The following is a 23,067-nucleotide window of genomic DNA, read 5'->3' on the forward strand; positions in this document are numbered from 1 at the left end:
TTTCACACTCCAAAGACGTATAGGTTCGTAGGTTAATTTGCGTTAGTAAAATTGTCCCTAATGTGTGGGATCGTGCTCGTGTATGGGTGATCGCTGGTAAGTGCGGAATCGGTGGGCCGAAGGGCCTGTTTCCGAGCTGTTTCTCTAAAGTAATAAAGATAAGAAAGGGTTTTCTGAAAGGATGGTATAAATCTTCTCCAAAATACTGGCAAGTGAGCAGTGGTTATGTGGGGTTATTGGCATGTACTCCATCTTTTCGTTGCTTGTTACAGAGTCTGAGCGTGATCGGGAGATGTCGGACGTTGCCAGCCACTCTTCTGAATTATCTAAACGAGATCTGGAGTCGGTAACTGAGAGGCGAAAACCAGCAAAGCCACTAAAGCTGGACAGCGAGGGCGAAGAGGAGGAGGAGACCTCTGGGAAAGAGGAGGAAGAATCTTTATCAGAGAAAGAGGATGAAGAGGAACAGGATGAAGAGGTTTCTGAAAAGGCATCATCGGAGAAGGTTAATTTGTTCATCAATGTTTTATTTACTTTAGACTTTAGAAATACAGCACAGAAACAGGCCCTTTGGCCCACCGAGTCTTCACCAACCAGTGATCACCCCATACACTAGCACCATCCTACACTAAAATTTTTACCAAAGTCAATTAACTTACACACCTGTACGTCTTTGGAGAGTGGGAAGAAACTGGAGAACCCGGAGGAAACCCACGCGGTTACAGGGAGAACATATAAATTTCGTACAGATAGCATCCGTAGTTAGGATCGAACCCTGGGTCTCTGGCGCTATAAGACAGCAACTCTACCGCTGCACCACTGTGCTGCCTTATGTTGAAAGTTAAGGTGGGTGTCCTGTGTTAAAAGCTTGTCCAGTGCCACATACCACTAATTTGAATTCTGATTGTCAATGTTTGTTGAAGTGAAATCACCAACAAAATAGGGGTATCCTTCAGTCCAAAAAGGACCTTGGCTGTACACATTACAACACTCTCAAATTGAAATGGGTCTCTAAATGGTTGGAAACTAAAGTTCAGGAGGAAAAAATAACATTAATTCATTTGTAAACAAATGTATGGTGTTTTGACAGAAACAAACCTATTCAAAATTGAAAAATGCTGGAGATCTGAAATAAAAACAAAAAATGCTGGAAATACTCAGCAAGTCAGGCAGCATTTATCTTCATGCAGCCACACTGTCTCTACTTGATCAGATTATGATTTTTCCAAATGTCCCTCTATTGCCTGGAACATGCTCCCAGGATGGTTGTGGAAACAGATACCATAGTGGTGTTTAAGAGGCTTCTAGATGGTCACATGGATGCACTGGGAATGGGGATACATAGATTATGCGAAGGCAGGTAAGAGTTGGTCTTGGCATTATGTTCGGCACAGACATTGTGGGCCAAAGGGCCTGTTCCTATGCTGTACTGTTCTAGGCTCTATGTATCTCCTTCTTAATTGCTTCTAGTGTCTTTCCAGTGATGAGATGTTTGGTTGAACTAGCCTATGTTTGTCTGCTTTTTGACAGATTCCAGATTAGTAAGGGTGTCAAGGGTTATGAGGAGAAGGCAGAAGAATGCTGTTGAGAGGGATATGTATATCAGCCATGATTGAATGGTGGGGTAGACTTGATGGGCCAAATGGCCTATTCTGCTCCTATGACTTATGAACTCTTAAACAAATTTTTATAATAATAATAATAATAAACATTTATTTTATATAGCGCTTTTCCAAATGCTCAAAGACGCTTTACAAAAACAGTCAAGACATAAAAACAAACAAACGAACTGTCCTGACGGCGAAGCGGCGAACAAATAGCGCCAGCGTCCTCTCACGTCAGGATCCGGCAGTAGACAATAAAGAACACAAGACACACAATTACAATTTTTAACACAAACACCCATCACAGTGATTGCTCCAGGCACACCCTCACTGTGATGGAAGGCAAAGTCTTATCTCCTCCTCATCCTAATTTTTAACCTAAACATTGTACGGGCGGCACGGTGGCGCAACGGTAGAGTTGCTGCTTTACAGCGAATGCAGCGCCGGAGACTCAGGTTCGATCCAGACTACGGGTGCTGTACTGTAAGGAGTTTGTACGTTCTCCCCGTGACCTGCGTGGGTTTTCTCCGAGATCTTCGGTTTCCTCCCACACTCCAAAGACGTACAGGTATGTAGGTTAATTGACTGGGTAAATGTAAAAATTGTCCCTGGTGTGTGTAGGATAGTGTTAATGTGCGGGGATCGCTGGGCGGCGCGGACTTGGTGGGCCGAAAAGGCCTGTTTCCGCGCTGTATCTGAAATATGAAAAAAATAAAAAATAATAATAATATAATCCGAAATTATGTAGCCACCCAAAGAACTGCTTTTGTTGTCGGTGGAGAATTTGTTTTGTTATTAGTGAGTGGAATAAAGTAAATTTTACCAAATGTTTTCAGGAAGAAGATGGTGAAGAAGCAGATGCTGAGACCAGTGAGAAGGAGGGACTGGACTCTGAAGAAGGTGAGATCTTGCTCAGCTGGTGACAGATAGGAGCACATAATAGCTTTAATCTATCCGAGTTTAACTTCACATAAATTCATGTGCCACTCTGCACATGAAGAAAATTGGGAGAAGGCAATGCAGAATGGACATTGGCAATCAATAGTTCTTAAACTGTGCGTAGCGATCCAAAAAGATTATAAGTACACTATAGAATTCAAAAATAGACACAAAGTACTGGAGTAACTCAGCAGGTCAGCAGGGAATTTCCAGTTTAGGTTAGTTACCTAAAATTGGAGAATTCAATGTACATAGTTGTAAGTTACCCAATCGGAAGATGTGGAATTCAAAATTTATTTTATTCCAGTTTGGGCGTCAAGTTTCAGCCAGTGAGCAGTCAGACAGGTCCATAATTAACATATATCAGCAGGCTGGATGTATGCTTTGAAAGTGTAGATTAATACTGTACAGTTATTGGGCTGCATATTGCTAGACCTGGCAATTACTTGGAAATGGTTTCTGAAATCCTGATGTTTACCATCACTGCTTGCCCGATGTCACCCGAGTCAGCTCTAGAGAACCAATTTTGCTGGCCCAAGATGCCTGCAAGTCAAGACACAGAGCTGGAGTAACTTAGCGGGTCATGCAGCATCCTTGGACAACGTGGATAGGTGACATTTCCGGTCGGGACCCTTTTTCAGTGTGAGGAAGGGTCATGACCTGAAATGTCACCTATCCATGTTCTCCAGGAATGCTGCCTGACCTGCTGAGTTTCTCCAGCATTTTTGTCTTTTTTTGTTAACCAGCATCTGCAGTTCCTTGTTTCTGCCCACAAGCCAAGTTATGATGCCCTCACAACATGTAGACCTCGGGTGCTAAAGTACAGTTACCCATCTCAGCAACAAATGACAGACTTTGACAGAAGGCAAAGCCAATATTCAGAGGATTTAAATCTGGGACTAACTTCACTGCAAATCGCCAAATGCCGGTGGGTGCAAAGACCAGTCGATTAATTGTCTTTGTGTAGAAAGGAACTGCAGATGTTGGTTTAAACCAAAGGTACACACAAAATGTGGACTAACTCAGCGGAACAGGCAGCATCTCTGGATAGAAGGAATGGGTGACATTTCGGGTCGAGACCCTTCTAAAGACTTCTTCTGAAGGATCTCGACCCGAAACGTCACCCATTCCTTCTCTCCAGAGCTGCTCCCTGTCCCGCTGAGTTACTCTAACATTTTGTGTCTATCTTCCATTAATTTTCTTTCTTTGATTGAGTTACAATGAAGTAAGATTTCCCATCTGTTGCTAAACATGTATTGCATATTGTATCTTTGCATTACCAATGACTTCTCAATCCCTCGTGACATGAGTGTTGGATGTTGCAAGTAAGATTGTGATTCCTGTGTGTACAGATGAAGTGAACAGCGTTGCATCATCAAAGGTGGAGGTTGAATATTCAGACGATAGTGACGAGTCCTCGGAATATGAGTCCAGCTCGGAAGATGAGGAGGAGGAGGAAGAGAAGGAGAAGGCACCACTATTACGGGAGACTGAGATAGAAACTGAGGCACCAGTGGCGGCAGCAGGCCATGAAGCAGAGGAGGTAGTTAAGCTCCTCAGTGAGAGTATTACAGATGAAGTTCCTCCAGACACCGAGCCAGTGGTAAAATCTGCTCCATCGCCAGTTGAAGTTCCAGGTAAGGTCACTGCATTAAATTACAAACGAAAATCTGACTCTTACTTTTTCATAAATGTACGTGTTCAGATCTCTTGAGCGAGAAACTTCGGCACAAACTGAAGAGTGGTGTGTTGCGGTGAGGGTAGTTGAGGGAGGGGGAGGGATCCCCATGCCGCTTCAGTACAAGATCTCAACGTTCTGATATTCTTCCATGAAGGTGTGGTGTGTGGTGGAACAGGTCGTCAAGCTCAGTAAGCTTTCTGACTGGGGCCAAATCCACAGAGATGGACCAGGGGTCTGTGGACATGAGGAGAGGATTGGTTGTAGTTGGTAGGCCAAGGGGATGATCACGGGAGATGATGGGGACTGAGGTTTGGTGAAGAGTTAATGGGATGAGCAGGGGAATGCCAGAAAGATGATTGGGGCTGCTGGGAGCAAATGAGGCTGGCCGGGTTATTGTGGAGAATTGAAAGAGTGCCAGGTTTGGGAGAAATCTAAGAACCATGAAATTGTGGCAGGAAAGAGGGTGGGTTGGAACACAAATGATCAAAGGAAAACTGCAGAAAATCGACACCTCAAGTTCCAACTCAGGCAGAATTACCCACTTAACTAATACCAGATCAAACCTCGGCACTCATTTGTTTGAGGCCCACAGATCCAGCTCAAGCTTTACGTTTATCATAGAATTTCACATGAGTTAAGTCATGAGTTAAGCCATGTATGGGCATGTCTATTATGTCTCTGGGTCTTTATCGCACGCCTAGTGGACCTTGAACGAATGTTAAAAAAATTCTGGATCTTTGATCAAGGTTTGTGGATTGAGCTGGCATTTAATTGCCCATCCCTAGTTGCCCTTGAGAAGGTGGTAATGTGTTGCCTTCTGCAACTATCACCGTCCTTGTGGTGTGGTACACCCACAATGAGGTCTTCAAGGCGTGGTCCACCCACAGTGTTTGTTGGGGAGAAGGTTCCTGGACTTTGACCCAGCAACAGTGAAGGAACGGCGACATAATTCCAAGTCAGGATCATCTGTGGCTCAGAGGAGATCTTCCAGTGCATTAAATACCCTTTGGGGTTCAGTCAAAATCCAAGATAGTAACTCTTTGGTTGGTCAGAAGATTACTGAGGAAGATTAAATTTGGCTCTCTTTGCCACCCTGTCGACCTGTGTTGTCACTTGCCCTAGGTCTCTCTGTTCTACAACGCACACCAGGGATCTACCGTTTACTACCATTTCCTGCCCTGGTTTGCTTTACCAAAATGCAATCACTCACATTTATCGGAATTAAACTCCATCTGCCCTGTCAAACTCAATCAAATTGATGAGACACAATTTCCCAAGCTGAAAATCTGTAATCAGTCCAGGTCTTTCCAAATGCCTGTAGATCCTGTCTCAACATCCCCTCCAAAAACATGTTGGGTTGTAGTTCCCAGGTTTTTCCTTGCTGCCTTTCTAATAGAAAGCTCAACAATAGCCACACTCCAGTCTTTCAGTTCCGTGCCCGAGCTATCGATGATACAGGCATTTTTTCCCTCACATTCCAAAATGTACCAAGATAAACTTAATTAAGTGTGTCCAGGGCATTGAGATGACCCAGGATACACCTATCCCAGAGGTTTATTTACCTTTTGTGTGTTTTAAGACCTCCAGCACCAGCTCTTCTGTAATACGATACGATAGAATTTTATTTATCCCAGGAGGGAAATTGGTCTGCCAACAATCATAAAACATAACAAGATCCATGAAACATGAAATTAAAGTGACGAGTGGAAAGTCCAGGATTGGGGATGTGCAAAGATTGGGGAAGGTGGGAGAGTCAGTCTACCCCAGGGCAGAAGGAGGAGTTGTACAGTTTGATAGCCACAGGGAAAAAGGATCCCTTGTGGCGTTCTGTGCTGTTTCTTGGTGGAACCAGTTTGTTGCTGAAGGTGCTCCTCAGGTGAGCTGTATTATCCGAGATGCTCCACAGTTTGAGGAGTATCCTCCCCTCCAAGACCATCTCCAACTCCAGCCCCCAGGAAGGAGCCAGTAATGTGGACTCACTTCAAGACATCGTGCTTCACTTCCCCATGTTCCCTAGAATATCTGTCTTTCTCCACAGCAGAGATGTGAAATTTTCTTTTAGGACCTTGCCCCTCTTTTGTGGCTCCGCACTTGGATGACCTTGTTGATATGTATGGACCCAATTCACTCCCTAGTTACTTTCTCTTTTGCCCTCAATATACTTGAAAATCTCTTTGGATTCTCCTTTACCTCATCTGCCAAAGCTATCCCATGCCCCTTATTTGCTCTCCTGATTTCCCTGCCAAGTGTACAATTTCCTCTAAAGAATGTACCCGTCAAGTATTGCCGTTAACTCTTTTGAAGCCAGCTTTTGAACCGTAACTGGGCAGTGTGGTCAGTTGCCAACGAACATGTTTTAAAATAATTGACATAAAAAGCAGCCTTGAGCCTTCTTGCCCCCTGAGTTGTTATTATCTGGAATATACCTGGCTGACCGGGTGTTGCAACCAGATTCAACAGCAATTTTAAAGCTAAACTGGATCTCTAATTAGAAAGGAAAATAGAAAAATACGTTACACTTTTAAAGAAGAGTGTGAATAAACATTCCAACCTGTCCTTGTTCTCCAGAGATGCTGCCTGACTCGCTGAGTTACTCCAGTACTTTATGCCTTATTTGATAAACTAGCATCTGCAGTTCCTCGTGTCTACCGATTATTTTAAAATAGCTGTTTGCAGTCCACTTTTCCAAAATCACTTTTTAATCTGTTGGAATATTTACCCGGAAAGCAAAACACATCCTAAAGAAAAGGCATGCTGGACTCAATGGCAGCCTCTGTGTGATTTCGAGAGTGAAAATAATGATGCATAATGTTACTTGGAGATATATCTTGTTTTGTAGACTGTTTTACTGATATGTCTTCATTATTGAATGATCTTTCTTGCAACAGAGGAGTCTCATCCAGATGGTGAACCGGAACCTGAAGTGACTGAGCTTCCGAAGGTTGACACAGCCGATGATGTTCGAGTTCCCAGGCCACCCACTCCAACGGGAGCCCTCGCCACGCTGTCTGTCGTTAAAGGCAGTGTCCTGAACAAGTCTGACGACAGTGACCCAGAATTGCGAAATAAAATGAAGTTCACCCTGTCGGCCACAGACGAGGATGACGGTCTTCCACGCACGCCCGGCAGAGAGATCACGATCCACTTTGACTGTGAAACCGCCACGTCGTCCCTTGCAAAACCACCTATGTCCATACCAGCTGCTCCTCCAACGCCGGGCAAGCAGGAGATACCCGTGGTCATTAGATCTCCAGTTCCCGAGCACGCGGTTTTGATGAAAACGCCATCTGAAGATGGTCCACCAAGAACTCCTGGGCGAGAGTTTGTGGCCGACCCCGTCAAAGGTCTCATGTCGTCTCTGAGCACCGAGACGATTCCTCAGACGCCGGGCAGCGAAGGGCCATTAACAGGAAACAGTTTGACCCTGAGCTCGCCTCACATCCCTGGCAGTCCATTTACGTATCCATCTCAGTCCCCTGGTGTGACCTCCGGAGTCCCTCGCACTCCAGGCAGGGATTTCAACTTCGCTGCTTTCCCAGAAACAAATACAGCCGCTGTGTCTCCATTACTAGCGTCCAAGAAGTCTTCACTGGACGAGGAAAAGGAAAACCTAATACATAAAGAGCCATCCAGTACTTCCCCATTGATAAGTGTGAATAGTGTAATTTCAACTTCCCTTCCTCTGCCTGTCACATTGGTTACTCTTCCTAGTTTCCCAATGGAGTTGGGGTTACTGCCTGACTCTGCCCTGAGTCCATTAATAAAATCCGAAACAGTGCCAAATAACAAGGAGAAATTGAAAGAGGAAATCAAACTGGAAGCCGAGAGAGTATTAGTTTTGTCAGAACCAGCACCACCTTTGCCTCCTGGCAGTGTTCCCAATGAAAAGCTACCCCACCACAAAATCGCCCATACAAAAGAAAAGCACGCACCTCAAGCACCAGTCCCTGCTTTAGATTCCCAGTTAAAGGAAGAACCAATGGATAACATTGCCAATAAACTCTGGCCTCCTCTGCAGGCTGGCACAGTTGAAGCTGATACTAAAGACCTCGGTTGTACGCGTGTACACGGTCATGTTGGTTTGAAAGACCCGGCAGCTGCTATATTAGACTTTCGGGACGAAAGTGTTGTGAATTATACTGAAACACTCGGGGAGTGTAGAAGTAAAAAACAGCAAAAGGAATCTGACAGGCTGATCCCGAAGGAACTGCAGACGAAGATCAAGATTGAAGACGAGGATGACGAAGATGAAGAATATGAAGAGAAACAAAAGGCTAAATTTAAAGAACGATGGACTCGAAGGCATAGGAAAAAATATGATGAGTGGTATGATGATCTTCCATCATCTGACTCCTCGCCACCTCGGTCGCTGTTTAAACCCCGCTCTGAATTCGAGGAGATGACCATTTTGTATGACATATGGAATGAAGGAATGGACGAGGAAGATATTAAATTCATGAAAATTACGTACGATAGAATGCTTCTGCAGGACAATTGCATGGACTGTCTGAATGACACACTTTGGGTCCATCACCCTTATATCCTTTCAGGTTATTACACTTCCCTGTGCTGAAACAAAATAACAAACATCTCAGCAAGTCAGATAGCATCTCTGGAGAACATGAAAAGGTGACGTTTCGGGTCGGGACTTCGTCAGATGATATGATGAGATTGCAAATATATTATCTTCAGTCTGAAGAAGGGTCCCGACCCGAAACGTCACCTACCCATTTTCTCCGAAGATACTGCCTGACTTGCTGAATTACTCTAGCACTTTGTGATCTTTTTTGTAAATCAGCATCTGTAGTTCCTTGTTTCTACATTCTTACATAAACATTTTTGCTTTTGAAGGGAGAGTTATAGACAATAGACAATAGACAATAGGTGCAGGAGTAGGCCATTCAGCCCTTCGAGCCAGCACCGCCATTCAATGCGATCATGGCTGATCACTATCAATCAGTACCCCGTTCCTGCCTTCTCCCCATACCCCCTCACTCCGCTATCCTTAAGAGCTCTATCCAGCTCTCTCTTGAAAGCATCCAACGAACTGGCCTCCACTGCCTTCTGAGGCAGAGAATTCCACACCTTCACCACCCTCTGACTGAAAAAGTTCTTCCTCATCTCCGTTCTAAACGGCCTACCCCTTATTCTCAAACTGTGGCCCCTTGTTCTGGACTCCCCCAACATTGGGAACATGTTATCTGCCTCTAATGTGTCCAATCCCCTAATTATCTTATATGTTTCAATAAGATCCCCCCTCATCCTTCTAAATTCCAGTGTATACAAGCCCAATCGCTCCAGCCTTTCAACATACGACAGTCCCGCCATTCCGGGAATTAATCTAGTGAACCTACGCTGCACGCCCTCCATAGCAAGAATATCCTTCCTCAAATTTGGAGACCAAAACTGCACACAGTACTCCAGGTGCGGTCTCACCAGGGCCCGGTACAACTGTAGAAGGACCTCTTTGCTCCTATACTCAACTCCTCTTGTTACGAAGGCCAACATTCCATTGGCTTTCTTCACTGCCTGCTGAACCTGCATGCTTCCTTTCATTGACTGATGCACTAGGACACCCAGATCTCGTTGAACTCCCCCTCCTCCTAACTTGACACCATTCAGATAATAATCTGCCTTTCTATTCTTACTTCCAAAGTGAATAACCTCACACTTATCTACATTAAACTGCATCTGCCATGTATCCGCCCACTCACACAACCTGTCCAGGTCACCCTGCAGCCTTATTGCATCTTCCTCACAATTCACACTACCCCCCAACTTAGTATCATCTGCAAATTTGCTAATGGTACTTTTAATCCCTTCGTCTAAGTCATTAATGTATATCGTAAATAGCTGGGGTCCCAGCACCGAACCTTGCGGTACCCCACTGGTCACTGCCTGCCATTCCGAAAGGGACCCATTTATCCCCACTCTTTGCTTTCTGTCTGTTAACCAATTTTCTATCCATGTCAGTACCCTACCCCCAATACCATGTGCCCTAATTTTGCCCACTAATCTCCTATGTGGGACCTTGTCGAAGGCTTTCTGAAAGTCGAGGTACACCACATCCACTGACTCTCCCTTGTCAATTTTCCTAGTTACATCCTCAAAAAATTCCAGTAGATTTGTCAAGCATGATTTCCCCTTCGTAAATCCATGCTGACTCGGAACGATCCCGTTACTGCTATCCAAATGCTCAGCAATTTCGTCTTTTATAATTGACTCCAGCATTTTCCCCACCACTGATGTCAGACTAACTGGTCTATAATTACCCGTTTTCTCTCTCCCTCCTTTCTTAAAAAGTGGGATAACATTTGCTATTCTCCAATCCACAGGAACTGATCCTGAATCTATAGAACATTGAAAAATGATCTCCAATGCTTCCACTATTTCTAGAGCCACCTCCTTAAGTACTCTGGGATGCAGACCATCAGGCCCTGGGGATTTATCAGCCTTCAGTCCCATCAGTCTACCCAAAACCATTTCCTGCCTAATGTGGATTTCCTTCAGTTCCTCCATCACCCTAGGTTCTCCAGCCCCTAGAACATTTGGGAGATTGTGTGTATCTTCCTCAGTGAAGACAGATCCAAAGTAACGGTTTAACTCGTCTGCCATTTCTTTGTTCCCCATAATAAATTCCCCTGCTTCTGTCTTCAAGGGACCCACATTTGCCTTGACTATTTTTTTAGGTCATAACAAATAATATTTGATGCTTAAATTTGTTTTGGTGATAAATGGAAGAGTAATTAATAGAACATAATTAATCATTAACATTCTTGCTCTTCTGCAGATTGTAAAACTGCAATTGCCTATGAAAATATGAATAATGTGATTGATTGCATGTCCAAAAAATGATGTGCATTTAAAATGATTAATATAATCATTAAAAAATGATTTTTTTAGTTTAGTTTAGAAATACAGCATAGAAAGAGACTCTTCAGCCCACCGAGTCCACGCCGACCATCGATCACCACTTATCCCACTTTCCCATCCACTCCCTACACGCCAGGGGCAATTTACAGAGGCCAATAAACCTATAAACCCACGTGTCTTTGGGATGTGGGAGGGAAACAGAACACAGGGAGGAAACCCACGTGGTCACAGGGAGAACATTCAAACTCCAAACAGGCAGCACTCACGGTCAGGATCGAACCCAGGACTCTGGTCCTGTCCTTAAGATCTATGGAAAATGCAGGCATTTTATTCACCAATCATAAATCTCTATGCATTTCAATACTGTTGGCTTTGGTCCCTATTTTGCTAAACCTTGGGTTCTACCACTTTAAAATTTCATACCCAGTTCCTACAATTTACGTACCAGCTTCCTAGAATTCCACTTCCTTTTCAAGAACTTCTCTTTGCTGCTACCAAGAATCAATTGCACTCCTGTACATCTAAAGAGCCCTTCAAAATAGCATTTCAAATTCTAACATCTCAACATCCTCAAATTCAAGTCGGGTACCAACTCCCAGCCTCATCCTTGCCCCATCTATGCTTATAATACAATATTTCTAAAGGAACTGAATAAGCCTACGTTCACTAAAGTGTGAGTAACTGTGATCAATGCAATATGTTTACGTTTATTATTGTCACTTATGCCAAGGTACAGCGAAAAGTTTTGTCTTGCCTGCTATCCAAACAGATCAGATATACAGTACATGGCACAATCAGTTCAAACTCAGTACAATAGATAGTGAAAATGGAAAAGATGCAGAGGGCAGAACATAGTTCTCAACATTGTTGCACATCAGTTCCATAAACAAGTAATTCGCTAATGTTATTGAAAATTATGCAAAATCTTCAGGCTTCATTATATCTAGTTAAATGGTTTATCTCAGGATTTGCAACCAAAACCCTCTCAGTAGAGTTATCTTCATCCAAACATTGCCATAAGGAAACCCAATCAAAACTTCCCAACATTTCGTCGGGAAAGTGTTATGTTAGGATTTCGCTGTCATTATTTATTAATGGAGCAATCAAATTGTTTATAAATGCTCTTAAATTTAATCTTTATTTTTACCATGCTCGTGATCAAAATAGGTTTTGAACAAAGGAAGCAGTTGCTTGATGGTGTTACAATTATCTATTGAATTGTGTGTGTGTCATTTGATCCTTTTGAAGCCCTTCTCTGCAGACTCTGTCCAATATCTGTGCAACATATCTGCCAGAGGAGGTAGTTGAGGCAGATACTATGAACAGCATTTATAAGACACTCGGACAGGTAGATGGATATGAAAGGTTTAAAGGAACATGGGTCAAAAGCAGGCAAATGGGACTAGTTTTGATGGGGGCATGTTGATTGTCATTAATGAGTTGGGCTGAAGGGCCTGTTTCCATGCTGTATGATTAATTTAAATTGGTTTTAAACAGATTAGTGGATTTTTGAAAGCAAAATAATTCCTTTTTGAAAGCAAAACAAGTGCACACTTTTACCTACAAAGAGATTGGAAGACAAAAGGAGAGTCTAGGACTGAAGAGAAATGGTGAACATTTCAGAAACCACAGTGGTGCAGCGGTAGAGTTACTGCCCTACAGCGCATGAGACCTGGGTTCGATCCTGACTACAGGTGCTGTCTGTATGGATATTGTGACCGTGTGGGTTTTCTCCAGGTGCTCTGGTTTCCTCCCACACTCCAAAGACCTACAGGTTTGTAGGTTAATTGTCAATTGGAAATTGTCCCTAGTGTGTAGGTAGCGCTAGTGTACGGGGTGATCGCGGGTTGGCGCGGACTTGGTGGGCCAAAGGACCTGTTTCCACACTGTATCTCGTCTAAAAGTAAATTTACCTTTCTGATACTTGTAATCAATCAGCAACAAAACAAATTTAATTTTTCGAGACCATTAAGGAACTTGCACTTCTCTGAACACATTCCCCTATCATCTGGAGTTACAGGGCAAGTAACCACCCACCATTCACCAATGACATGAACTCTACGTTCTACCTTCCAAACATTTTGCCAGCAAAGCCAATCTTAAAAAAAAACTCTCATGGCAAATAGTCCAGTGCTTCTTCAGCCAAAGGTGATCCATTACTACTGATGAGAACACCATTCCTAACATGACCAAAATCCAGCATCAGACCGCATACCACTAAAACCCATTCTCCAATTCACTGCCGCTAAATATCAGATATTTAACCAAAAATAAATACAGAAATATTAAAGGTTTATAAGTTTCACGGAATTGAAGTCATTGAATGTTATCACTAAATGGCCACTATAAAACCGTAGGATAAAAATTAATATTAGTGGTATTTACATTCAATCACAGTAAACCAGCCAGGCAATGTTTTACCCTGGTATTGCACAAACATCCCAAATATATATTTTTAACTAATTTGCAAGACACCGTATCACGGAAAATCAGTTGCATTGTTTAATGTATTATGTAATGTACACTTTAAATGTAATGGTCTTGTGTAAGTTTCCTAATCACATATTTAATGACTTTCAAAGGAAATTACTGGTTTCAATTTTTTTTAAACTTGATATTATTTGATCCTTGCTTAATTTTATCTTGAAAGAAGATTGTGGGTGAAACCTTTCCTTAACGCCTCGCACATACCAATACCTACACTGTTAAGAAGAAGAAAAAGGAGGATGGAATAAGGGAGCATGTTACTGGCTGTGCCCGCAGTGAAGGTTATTACAAAATCAGTAAGAAGGACAAAGCAAAATACCTCAACATCAGCGGCACGTTAGCTGATGAGCCACCAGCTGACACACAGGTAAGATCACTGTACACAGCAAACATTGTAGAATAAATCTGAAATTGGACCTGATTACTCCACATGTGTTTGTTTGTTCTTTTGGGGCATGAATGGTCAAATAGTATTGAATTCACTTTTAAACTCAGTATTTTTCTTTGTTTATGTGGATAACGGGTAGTTATCAACCATTTTATTTGGGTGTTGGGACTAGAGGACTGGATATATTAAAGCTAAGGTGACCAAAGCAATATATTGTATGATTAGGACTAAATGGATGTGCAATCTTTTAAGTTAATTTTACATCATGCTGTATATATTTTTTGGTGCATGCCAACCACATTGCCTGTGCAATGTGAAATCACAAGACAATGAAAACCAATGATTTATATAATAACCTGTGATAATTATTTAGATTATGAATTATCAAAGCTTTTGATATTAAATGTATTGGGGGAAAAAAGTGATGTTCATCGTAATTCCAGCAGTATCAACAAGTACCAAGTATTACAGTTATTTCTTGTATTATTAATTATTATAAATGGGTCAAATGCGGGGAAATGTGACTAGCTGAGATGGAACATCTTGGTTGGCATAGACAAGTTGGGCCAAAGGGCCTATTTCCTTGCTGTATGACTCTCTGCCTCGATAATGTGATTTAAATATCAATAACGCTCTATACAGGGAATGAGTATTCCAGCCCAACCTCATGCTTCCACTCGAGCAGGCTCAGAGAGACGGTCGGAGCAGCGCAGACTCCTGTCATCCTTCATGGGAGGGTTACCCGCAGACAGCGATCTCCTTAAATTTAATCAGCTGAAGGTTTGTAGTTTCCGTTCTATTCGTATTGATTGCAGCTTTTTTTTCTTATGCAGGACTTTAAATACACATCTGTTACTGGATGTGCTCATTCTTGGTAAGACAGGGTGGGCTTTGTACTTGTACTTGTGTTATTTTATTTAAGATGCTTTGATCATTTGCTGTAAATTATGGGTAGCTAACTATGGAAAATCTTCACTAATGTTGGATGCATTTAAAAGTAATCAACATGTATTCAGTTTTCTTTACCCCTTTCTCCTGAAGGTCTTAAATCATTTTGGGGAAACAAGAGACTGCAGATGCTGGAATCCTGAGCAAAACACACAAAGTGTTGGAAGATCTCAGTGGATCAGTCCCTAAATGGGAAGGGAGCGGACAGACGATGTTTTGGGTCAGGATTATTTGGGTTGTGCCTGATCCAAAACGCTGTCTGTCCATTCCCTCCCTAGATGCTGCATGACCCGCTGAGTTGTTCCAGCACTTTCATGTTGTGCTTTAATTATTTTGCTTGGGTATCATCTCATGGGAACTGAAAGTCCCTCACCAATTGAGGGCACGGTCGTGTAATTAAGATCAGGGATATGCATATTATTTCCAGGCTGGTCAACTGCAGGGAGTTCAAGCAGAGAATTCTACTTTCACCTAATGGTATTAATTGGATAGCACTAGTGATTAGAAACTCTTTCACCCTGCTCCGGCCCAGGGCACCTCCTGTCATTAATATCTCCCCCTGTCCAGGCTGAGCCTGATTAGCATAAAAATGAGCATCGATTTGGACATTCCCAAGTCTTTGTATTTATAATCATCCGCTATCTTATCTCGCTGAGATAGTTTTGAAGTTTCTGAATGTTTCCAGTTCCTTTCCTTAAAAGATAGATTTGAATAGTGTAAAGGAAAAAATGGTAATTTTTAAAAAAAAAGACAAATAATTAAGGACACACAAGGACCTGCAGATGCTGGATTCTTGAGTAAAACACAAAGTGCTGGAGTAACTCTGGATCAGGTATCATGTGTGGAAGGAATAAACAGGAGACATTTTGGGTCATGATCCTTATTCAGTTCCTCCAGCACTTTGTGTTTTAAAAACAATTAGGGAGCTTGTGGAGGCCAATTCACTGGATGTTTTCAAGAGAGAGTTAAATTTAGCTCTTAGGACTAAAGGGATATCGGGAAAAAGCAGGATCGGGGTACTGATTTTAGATTATCAGCCATGATCATATTGAATGGTGGTGCTGGCTCGAAGGGCCGAATGGCCTACTCCTGCACCTATTTTTTAATGTTTCTAATGCCTAAAATGTTCTAGGCCTAGATTATAAAAAATATTGCCACATTCTGTAGAGACCTATGTTTTAATCATTGATCCTTGCACATGGCTACCGCGGTGTTTCATGTTGAGAAGCCTGTTTTCACTTCAATTTGTCATGTTTCTGTGCAGTTCCGTCGGAAGAAGCTGAGGTTCTCTAGAAGTCATATCCACGACTGGGGACTTTTTGCTATGGAGCCCATTGCAGCGGATGAGATGGTCATTGAATATGTTGGACAAAACATCCGACAGGTAACCACCAGTTGCCTGCTCACTGTTTGCTTTGTTATGGTGCCTTTGTTTAGTAATGGAATTCAATAGTTGAGGGCATGATATATGATTCATATTAGAAATGTGCATAGACCAGAATTACCCATGGAAAACAGAGGGTTGTGGTGGAAGGGTGTTATTCTAGCTGGAGGTCTGTGACCTATATATTTAAAAGACATTTGGACGGTATGAGGATAGGAAAGATTCAGAAAGATATTGGCCAAAGGCGGACAGGTGGGACTAGTGTAGATGGAACATCTTGGTCGGCATGGGCAGGTTAGGCTGAAGGGCCTGTTTCATTCCTGTACGTCTCGGTAATGGTTTGGGTATGAAACATGGCTGTTTTAGATTGTACTTGTATTATTTTAAATATATTCGCACCCAGGAGAGTTTCTCAGGCATCCTTTTTTTTGCTGAGAACCGCGCTTTAATGTGGAGATTCCTCCCCTTTAGGAAATCAATTGAGCCACTGCTTCTGCCGTAACATTTTAAACAGGGCACAGCCTACACTCCTGGTTGTAAAACTGCAACTTAGTCCTATGCTTTTGTTCACGAAGAACCAGTTGCAATTGAAACATGGAAATTATATTCTGTTTGATAAACAATATATTAAATGAATAAAGGTCATGTTGAAGATTGTATGGAATGTGCTATATTCTATGAAAAACCACAGCATGAATGATATTGGCCTGTTTATTATTGTAGTGGAAAACCACATTATCCAGGTCTTGACCACTAGGTGGCTCATTTCAGTTATTTTGTTGAATAATGTAGCAAGAAAGAACTGCAGATGCCGGTTAATACACAAAAGGACACAAAGTACTCGAGTAACTCAGCAGGTCAGGCAGCATCTCTGGAGAACATGGACAGGTGACCTTTCGGGTGAGACCTTTTGTTCAGACACGTGAAGACTTCAGACACAGCGATATGAAGATTAGGGTATCACAAAATGCTGGAGTAACTCAGCAGGTCAGGCAGCATCTCTGGAGAGAAGGAATGGGTGACGTTTCGAGTCAAGACCCTTCTTCAGATTGATGTCGGGGGGGCGGGACAAAGAAAGGATATGGGTGGAGACAGGAAGACTAGTGGGAGAACTGGGAAAGGGGAGGGGAAGAGAGGGACAGAGGAACTATCTAAAGTTAGAGAAGTCAATGTTCATACCGCTGGGCTATAAGCTGCCCAAGCAAAATATGAAGTGCTGTTCCTCCAATTTCCGGTGGGCCTCACTATGACACTGGAGGAGGCCCATGACAGAAAGGTTAGACTGGGAGTGGCAAGGGGAGGTAAAGTGCTCAGCCACCGGGAGATCAGGTTGGTTAAGGCGGACTGAGCGAAGGTGTTGAGCGAAACGATCGCTGAGCCTGCGTTTTGTCTCGCCGATGTAGAGAAGTTGACATCTGGAACAGTGGATACAATAGATGAGGTTGGAGGAGGTGCAGGTAAACCTCTGTCTCACCTGGAAAGACTGTTTGGATCCTTGGATGGAGTCGAGGGGGGAGGTAAAGGGACATGTGTTGCATCTCCTGCAGTTGCAGGGGAAAGTGCCTGGGGAGGGATGGTTTGGGTATGAAGGGACGAGTGGACCAGGGAGTTACGGGAGGGAACGGTCTCTGCGGAAAGCTGAAAGGGGAGGAGATGGGAAGATGTGGCCAGTGGTGGGATTCTGTTGGAGGTGACGGAAATGTTGGAGGATAATTTGTTGGATATACTGGCTGATGGGGTGGAAGGTGAGGACAAGGGGGATTCTGTCCTTGTTACGAATGGGGGGAGGGGGAACAAGAGCGGAGCTGTAGGATATAGAGGAGCCCCTAGTGAGAGCCCTAGTGAAGATTCGGGAATTGGAAGTAGTTATATTCAGTAGCTAAGTAGTAGTTCAGAGTCTGAAGAAGGGTCTTGACCCAAAACAACGTCACCTGTCTGTTTTTACCAGAGATGCTGCTTAACCTGCTAACTTAGTCCAGTACGTTGTGTTATTTTGTTGAATAACAGATGCGATGCAATACTGACATATGAGAGGCTTTTGGATAAGCACATGGATATGCAGGGAATAGAGGAATATTGGATCATATGCAGGCAGATGAGATTTGTTTATCTTGGCATCATGTTTGGCACAGACATTGTGGGCCGAAGGGCCTGTTTCTGAACTGTACTGTTCTATGTTCTATACAGGTTGTGTTCATTGGCTTTGCAGGTGACAGAAAATCTATTTCCTCTGCATTGAATGCAGGATGAAACTGCATGAATTTGCTCTTGTTTCCCTCCAGGTTATTGCCGACATGCGAGAAAAGCGATATGAAGATGAGGGAATTGGAAGTAGCTACATGTTCAGGGTAGATCATGATTCCATTATAGATGCCACAAAGTGCGGCAATTTCGCCAGATTTATCAACCATAGTTGCAATGTAAGTATTTATGTTAGATTTTTTAAAAACATTTTATCATCTCACTAAAGGTTACGCGGCTGATGTTAGTTTGAATTATAATGCTTTGAATGATCAGTAACTTACTTTTGGTTAACGCTGGCAAGACTTGAAACCTAAACAAAATTGCCAGGAGTGTCGATCAGGCCAGGAGCACCAGGGGTTAGCTGGAGTGATAGTGGACTGAATCTTCCTGGAGCTGGCCACACACCCAGAGTTCCTGTTACAGCTGCAGCCCACTCTCACCTGCGCCAGCTGCAGAGGTCAACGCTCGGGAGGGTCTCCGTAGCAAGTAGACTTTGGGCTGTGGACCCACACAGTCCGCCCCACACTGACTTCCACAGGAAACAAAATGGGTGACCAAGCTTGTGATGTGTCAGAGGCTGTAATTTATTTTAACAGTTTTAAAATGTTTTGGACATCGAAGGTATTTAAAAACGATTAAAACTGAAGAACATTTACCAAGAAAAATGTTTATAAAATTTTTAAAAACAGCCCTAAACTAAAACTGGAGCTGCTTTTCTGAGAAACTGAAACCTTGCATTTTCTAAGGTTGTATGCAAGTCAAAGCTCCAATTATTTTTTAACCAAGCAACAGAAACATATCACACTTCAGAGGTCAACTTAATTTATTTTTATAGATGAATTCTCAATACAGCAATGATTTATAGAAATCATTAACGGATATTCTCTACACCTACAGAGAATAGTGTAGACATGGTGTAGATGCTGGTTAATACACAAAAGGTGCAAAGTGCTGGAGTAACTCAGCAGGTCAGGCAGCATCTCTGAAGAACATGGATAGGTGATGTTTTGGGTCAAGACCTAGAAGTCTCGACCCGAAACTTCACCTATCAAAAGTTCTCCAGAGATGCTACCTGGGCTGCTGGGTTACTCCAGCACTTTGAGTCCATTAAAGAATAGTTTGTTGACTTCCATTAAAGAAATATAATTGCTAGCATTCAAGATGTCTTCGACTTACAATCTTGGCACAGAAAGAAAGTGAACAAACTCTAGTGCAAGGGGACTGTTCTGACCTACCTAACTGTGATTTCCTCTTTATCATCAGCCTAATTGCTACGCTAAAGTCATCACAGTGGAATCGCAGAAGAAGATAGTGATTTATTCCAAGCAGCAAATAAATGTGAATGAGGAAATCACGTACGACTACAAATTCCCCATTGAAGATGTGAAAATTCCATGCCTCTGTGGTGCAGAGCACTGTAGAGGAACCCTCAATTGAAAGGGTCAGGATGAAGATGCTCTATTGAGAGCAGTAACCTAGATGTGGATGCACTTGCCAAACCAACAATCGCACTTCTGCTGAACCTAAGGCTAAATGCACAATAAGTGTTGGGACTGCATTTAGGATTCAGGTGCTCTTCCTCTGGAAAGAAAGGTGTTTACCACTTTGTGTCACAGTTAACTAGTATAATACTAGTTCCTCTTCCCCATGTCCATGCAATAGAGCAGAGGACCCCACTCTTCCTTCGGCCTGAGTGAATGCTGCTACTTTTTCTTTTAAATTCTTTTCTTTACATTAAGCTAAACAGAAAATGGGAAGAAGTGGCCATTGAATACTTGAAAAGGTTTATGGTTTGCAGCTCAAATTACGTTTCTACGAAGGTAATTAAAGTAGTTGATGGGAATTTGTGGCCTCAACAGTAGCATCACGTGCATCTAGTCTTTGGTGCTTTTACTTTGAAATGCTTTATTCCCCTTTCCTCTACAAGTTTTGATTATAACAATTTTTGCAAATTGTAGATACGCTGGCTTAGCATTTTTTTTTTGTGCTAATGCACTAGGGTTTGGCCTATGAAGGCTTTGTGCACTATTCGCTTTTAGACTTGCACGTGACTTTTGGTATTCACTTTCTCTGTACAAAATTCCAGGGGTTTTTTGTGCTGTAGTGGGTATCCCTAACCAGGAGAGTGTTCTTCCTGTTGTTTATATTGTACAAAGTAATTTCTATCTACAAGAAGAAAAACATTTTAAAAAACTTTCTAACCTCTGACAGAATTTTCACAACAAATTTCATTTATAATTTTTTTGTGAAGTTTTCAGGGATAATTTCCAACATGTAAACATTTTAAAAACAAACAACAAAAAATTTTTGAGAATAATTTGCATCTTGTACATAGTGCACCCAGATTCCTCCTCTCTGAGCATTGTTTCTTGTAGAAACATATCCTTTCAAATAAAAATGATTTTGCTGGTTCCTTTGTACTTCAAAAGCTTGTAAATAATTTATTAAGAAAGTGAATATTGTAATTTGAGTTGTTAAAATACAGCTCTAACTAGAGGAGGCAAATTTTAAAAAAATGTTTAACAATGAGCTGGTAGCAAAATTTTCAGCTTGTGTCAAGCTTTAGTATCATGTAAATTCTGTGTAAATATTACCTCTCAATTACCTAGATTTATTGGAAGCATTAAGGAATACAGTGAAAATGTTGAAAAGGTCAGGCTTTTTCATCTCTGATACCTACTGTGCAAATTGTATTTATTGGAGGAAGAAAGGAGTGTACAGAAATTAGGAAAAATGGCATCTCTTGTATGTGTGTCAGCCAAACATAAACTGGATATCAAAAGTTTTTTTTCTTCAATATCCATTATAATATTTTCTCAACACTGTAAGGGACATGGTACCTAATAAAGGGTTATTATTTAAAAAAACTAGCTAATTTGCTTGTTTTTTTTCCTAAAATTGTATAGATGCTATTATTTTAACCCTTTCACTCATGGATACCAGGTTACCAGCTTTCATTCAGTTGCTTTCTTGATAATATATCTTCATTAATCAATATATGTATAGCTCTCTGATCATCACTATTTAATCATTCAAGCATAAAATAAGTTATAATTTCTGATTGAGATCATTACCAGCAAAAATAAAAATATATTTATTCGTAAAGCTATGATGTTTCTGTCGCCCTCCTATCACTTTTTATCTGTCTTTAGCACTTGACCTCATGCAATTTGCTTATTACTTTGCTGGGAGCAAGCTGCCCCGTAACTGGGAAGAGGTGTGTGAAAGGGTTAAATCTGCAAGGATTGTTTTCCTCTCCGGGGAGGTGAGGGTGGGGGAAACCTAGTGAATTTCAGTCGTGTGCAAAGGTTTGAAAAAAAACAAGAAATATACTTGTTAGGTCTAGGGTTTTGTTTTATTATACAGTTTCTGCTTTGGTGATGTAGGATTACTTTTGTGCTTGCAACTTTCCAAGTGGAATCAACGGAATTTGAGTGTTTTGTTTTGTGCAAATAGAAACTGCGTTAAGTGTTTCATTTTGATGAAAGTGAAACTGTTCTGTGGTTGTGTTTTACTTGTAAATATTTCTTCATATTTTTGTGAATTCATTACTATGTAACAATGTATGATAGTACCTTTTATAAAGCAATCCATAAATATACTGACCTTTTCTTACAGATAAACTGGATCTTGTCATTTATTTTGGGAAATTATTTTTTTCATGCTTTGGGTTCTGAGCATTTGAGATTTGTTTAATTTGACTTCCATTCTTAATAACATTGAGTCAGATTTCTTTGAGTGAATTGTTTGTTTTTTGGTGTGTAATTAAGCTGTTTTGCTATTCCCTATGTATGATACTCAATCCAATTCTCTCCCTCTGAGAAAAGCTGTTTTGTTCGATAACACAAAACCAAGTATTGAGGAATTTATAAATATCCTTTCATTAATTAAATCACATCTATAGATAGAACTAGAAAAATAAATTGAAGCATTGGAGTTACAGAATATTTCAGGGTGGATCCATGTGATATTAGTAAGATAATTTCATTATTTTAGGTGGTTAAACGCAAGAAATCTAACACAGGAGGAATATTTCCCTGCTCTTCGTCTTGTTAGGAATCAGAAGACATTGGCTTTGAAAAGAAAATATTTTTCAACCAAGCATTGTCTTCACATCACTGGGTTTAATTTGCTTTCGTGATTTTTTGGTAAGTATTTGGTTAGGTGGAGAAGGCCAGATTGCGAGTAATGCTGTACATATAATGCGCAGTTGACATCTCGGACAGACAAATGAGTGAGCCTGGAGTTACGAAAGACAGCAGACGCTGTAATCTGGAGCAAAAAAACAAACTTCTGGAGGAGCCCTCTGGGTCAGGGCAGCATCTGTAAAGGGAGAGGGGGGAGGGTTGATATTTTGGGTCAAGACCCTACATCAGGACTTGAAAGTACCTATTTCTATTCACCCAAATGTATTTCTCCAAATTGTTTCTAAGCATCCAACAGTCCTAGAGCTGTACAGCACGGATAAAAGCCCTTTGGCCCATCTTATTCATGCTCACCAGGTTGGTGTATTTTGCAC

At 41.7% G+C, this 23,067-nt stretch overlaps 1 protein-coding gene across 2 annotated transcripts in view; it reads left to right on the forward strand.

The window, feature by feature from the left end:
- setd1ba (SET domain containing 1B, histone lysine methyltransferase a) overlaps positions 1-22,125 on the forward strand; it is an 89,131-nt gene extending 67,006 nt beyond the window's left edge. For both annotated transcript variants that reach the window (XM_078421663.1, XM_078421664.1), the window contains 9 exons: positions 273-505; positions 2,441-2,504; positions 3,896-4,180; positions 7,113-8,762; positions 13,785-13,951; positions 14,615-14,752; positions 16,185-16,304; positions 18,587-18,724; positions 19,812-22,125. In XM_078421663.1, the coding sequence (XP_078277789.1) occupies positions 273-505; positions 2,441-2,504; positions 3,896-4,180; positions 7,113-8,762; positions 13,785-13,951; positions 14,615-14,752; positions 16,185-16,304; positions 18,587-18,724; positions 19,812-19,985 (2,969 nt within the window). In that variant the 3' untranslated portion in view covers positions 19,986-22,125. The remainder of the gene's footprint in view (positions 1-272; positions 506-2,440; positions 2,505-3,895; positions 4,181-7,112; positions 8,763-13,784; positions 13,952-14,614; positions 14,753-16,184; positions 16,305-18,586; positions 18,725-19,811) is intronic.
- Positions 22,126-23,067: the final 942 nt, after the last annotated feature.

Source organism: Rhinoraja longicauda, chromosome 25, assembly GCF_053455715.1.
Source record: "Rhinoraja longicauda isolate Sanriku21f chromosome 25, sRhiLon1.1, whole genome shotgun sequence".
Classification (NCBI taxonomy): Eukaryota; Metazoa; Chordata; class Chondrichthyes; order Rajiformes; family Arhynchobatidae; genus Rhinoraja; species Rhinoraja longicauda.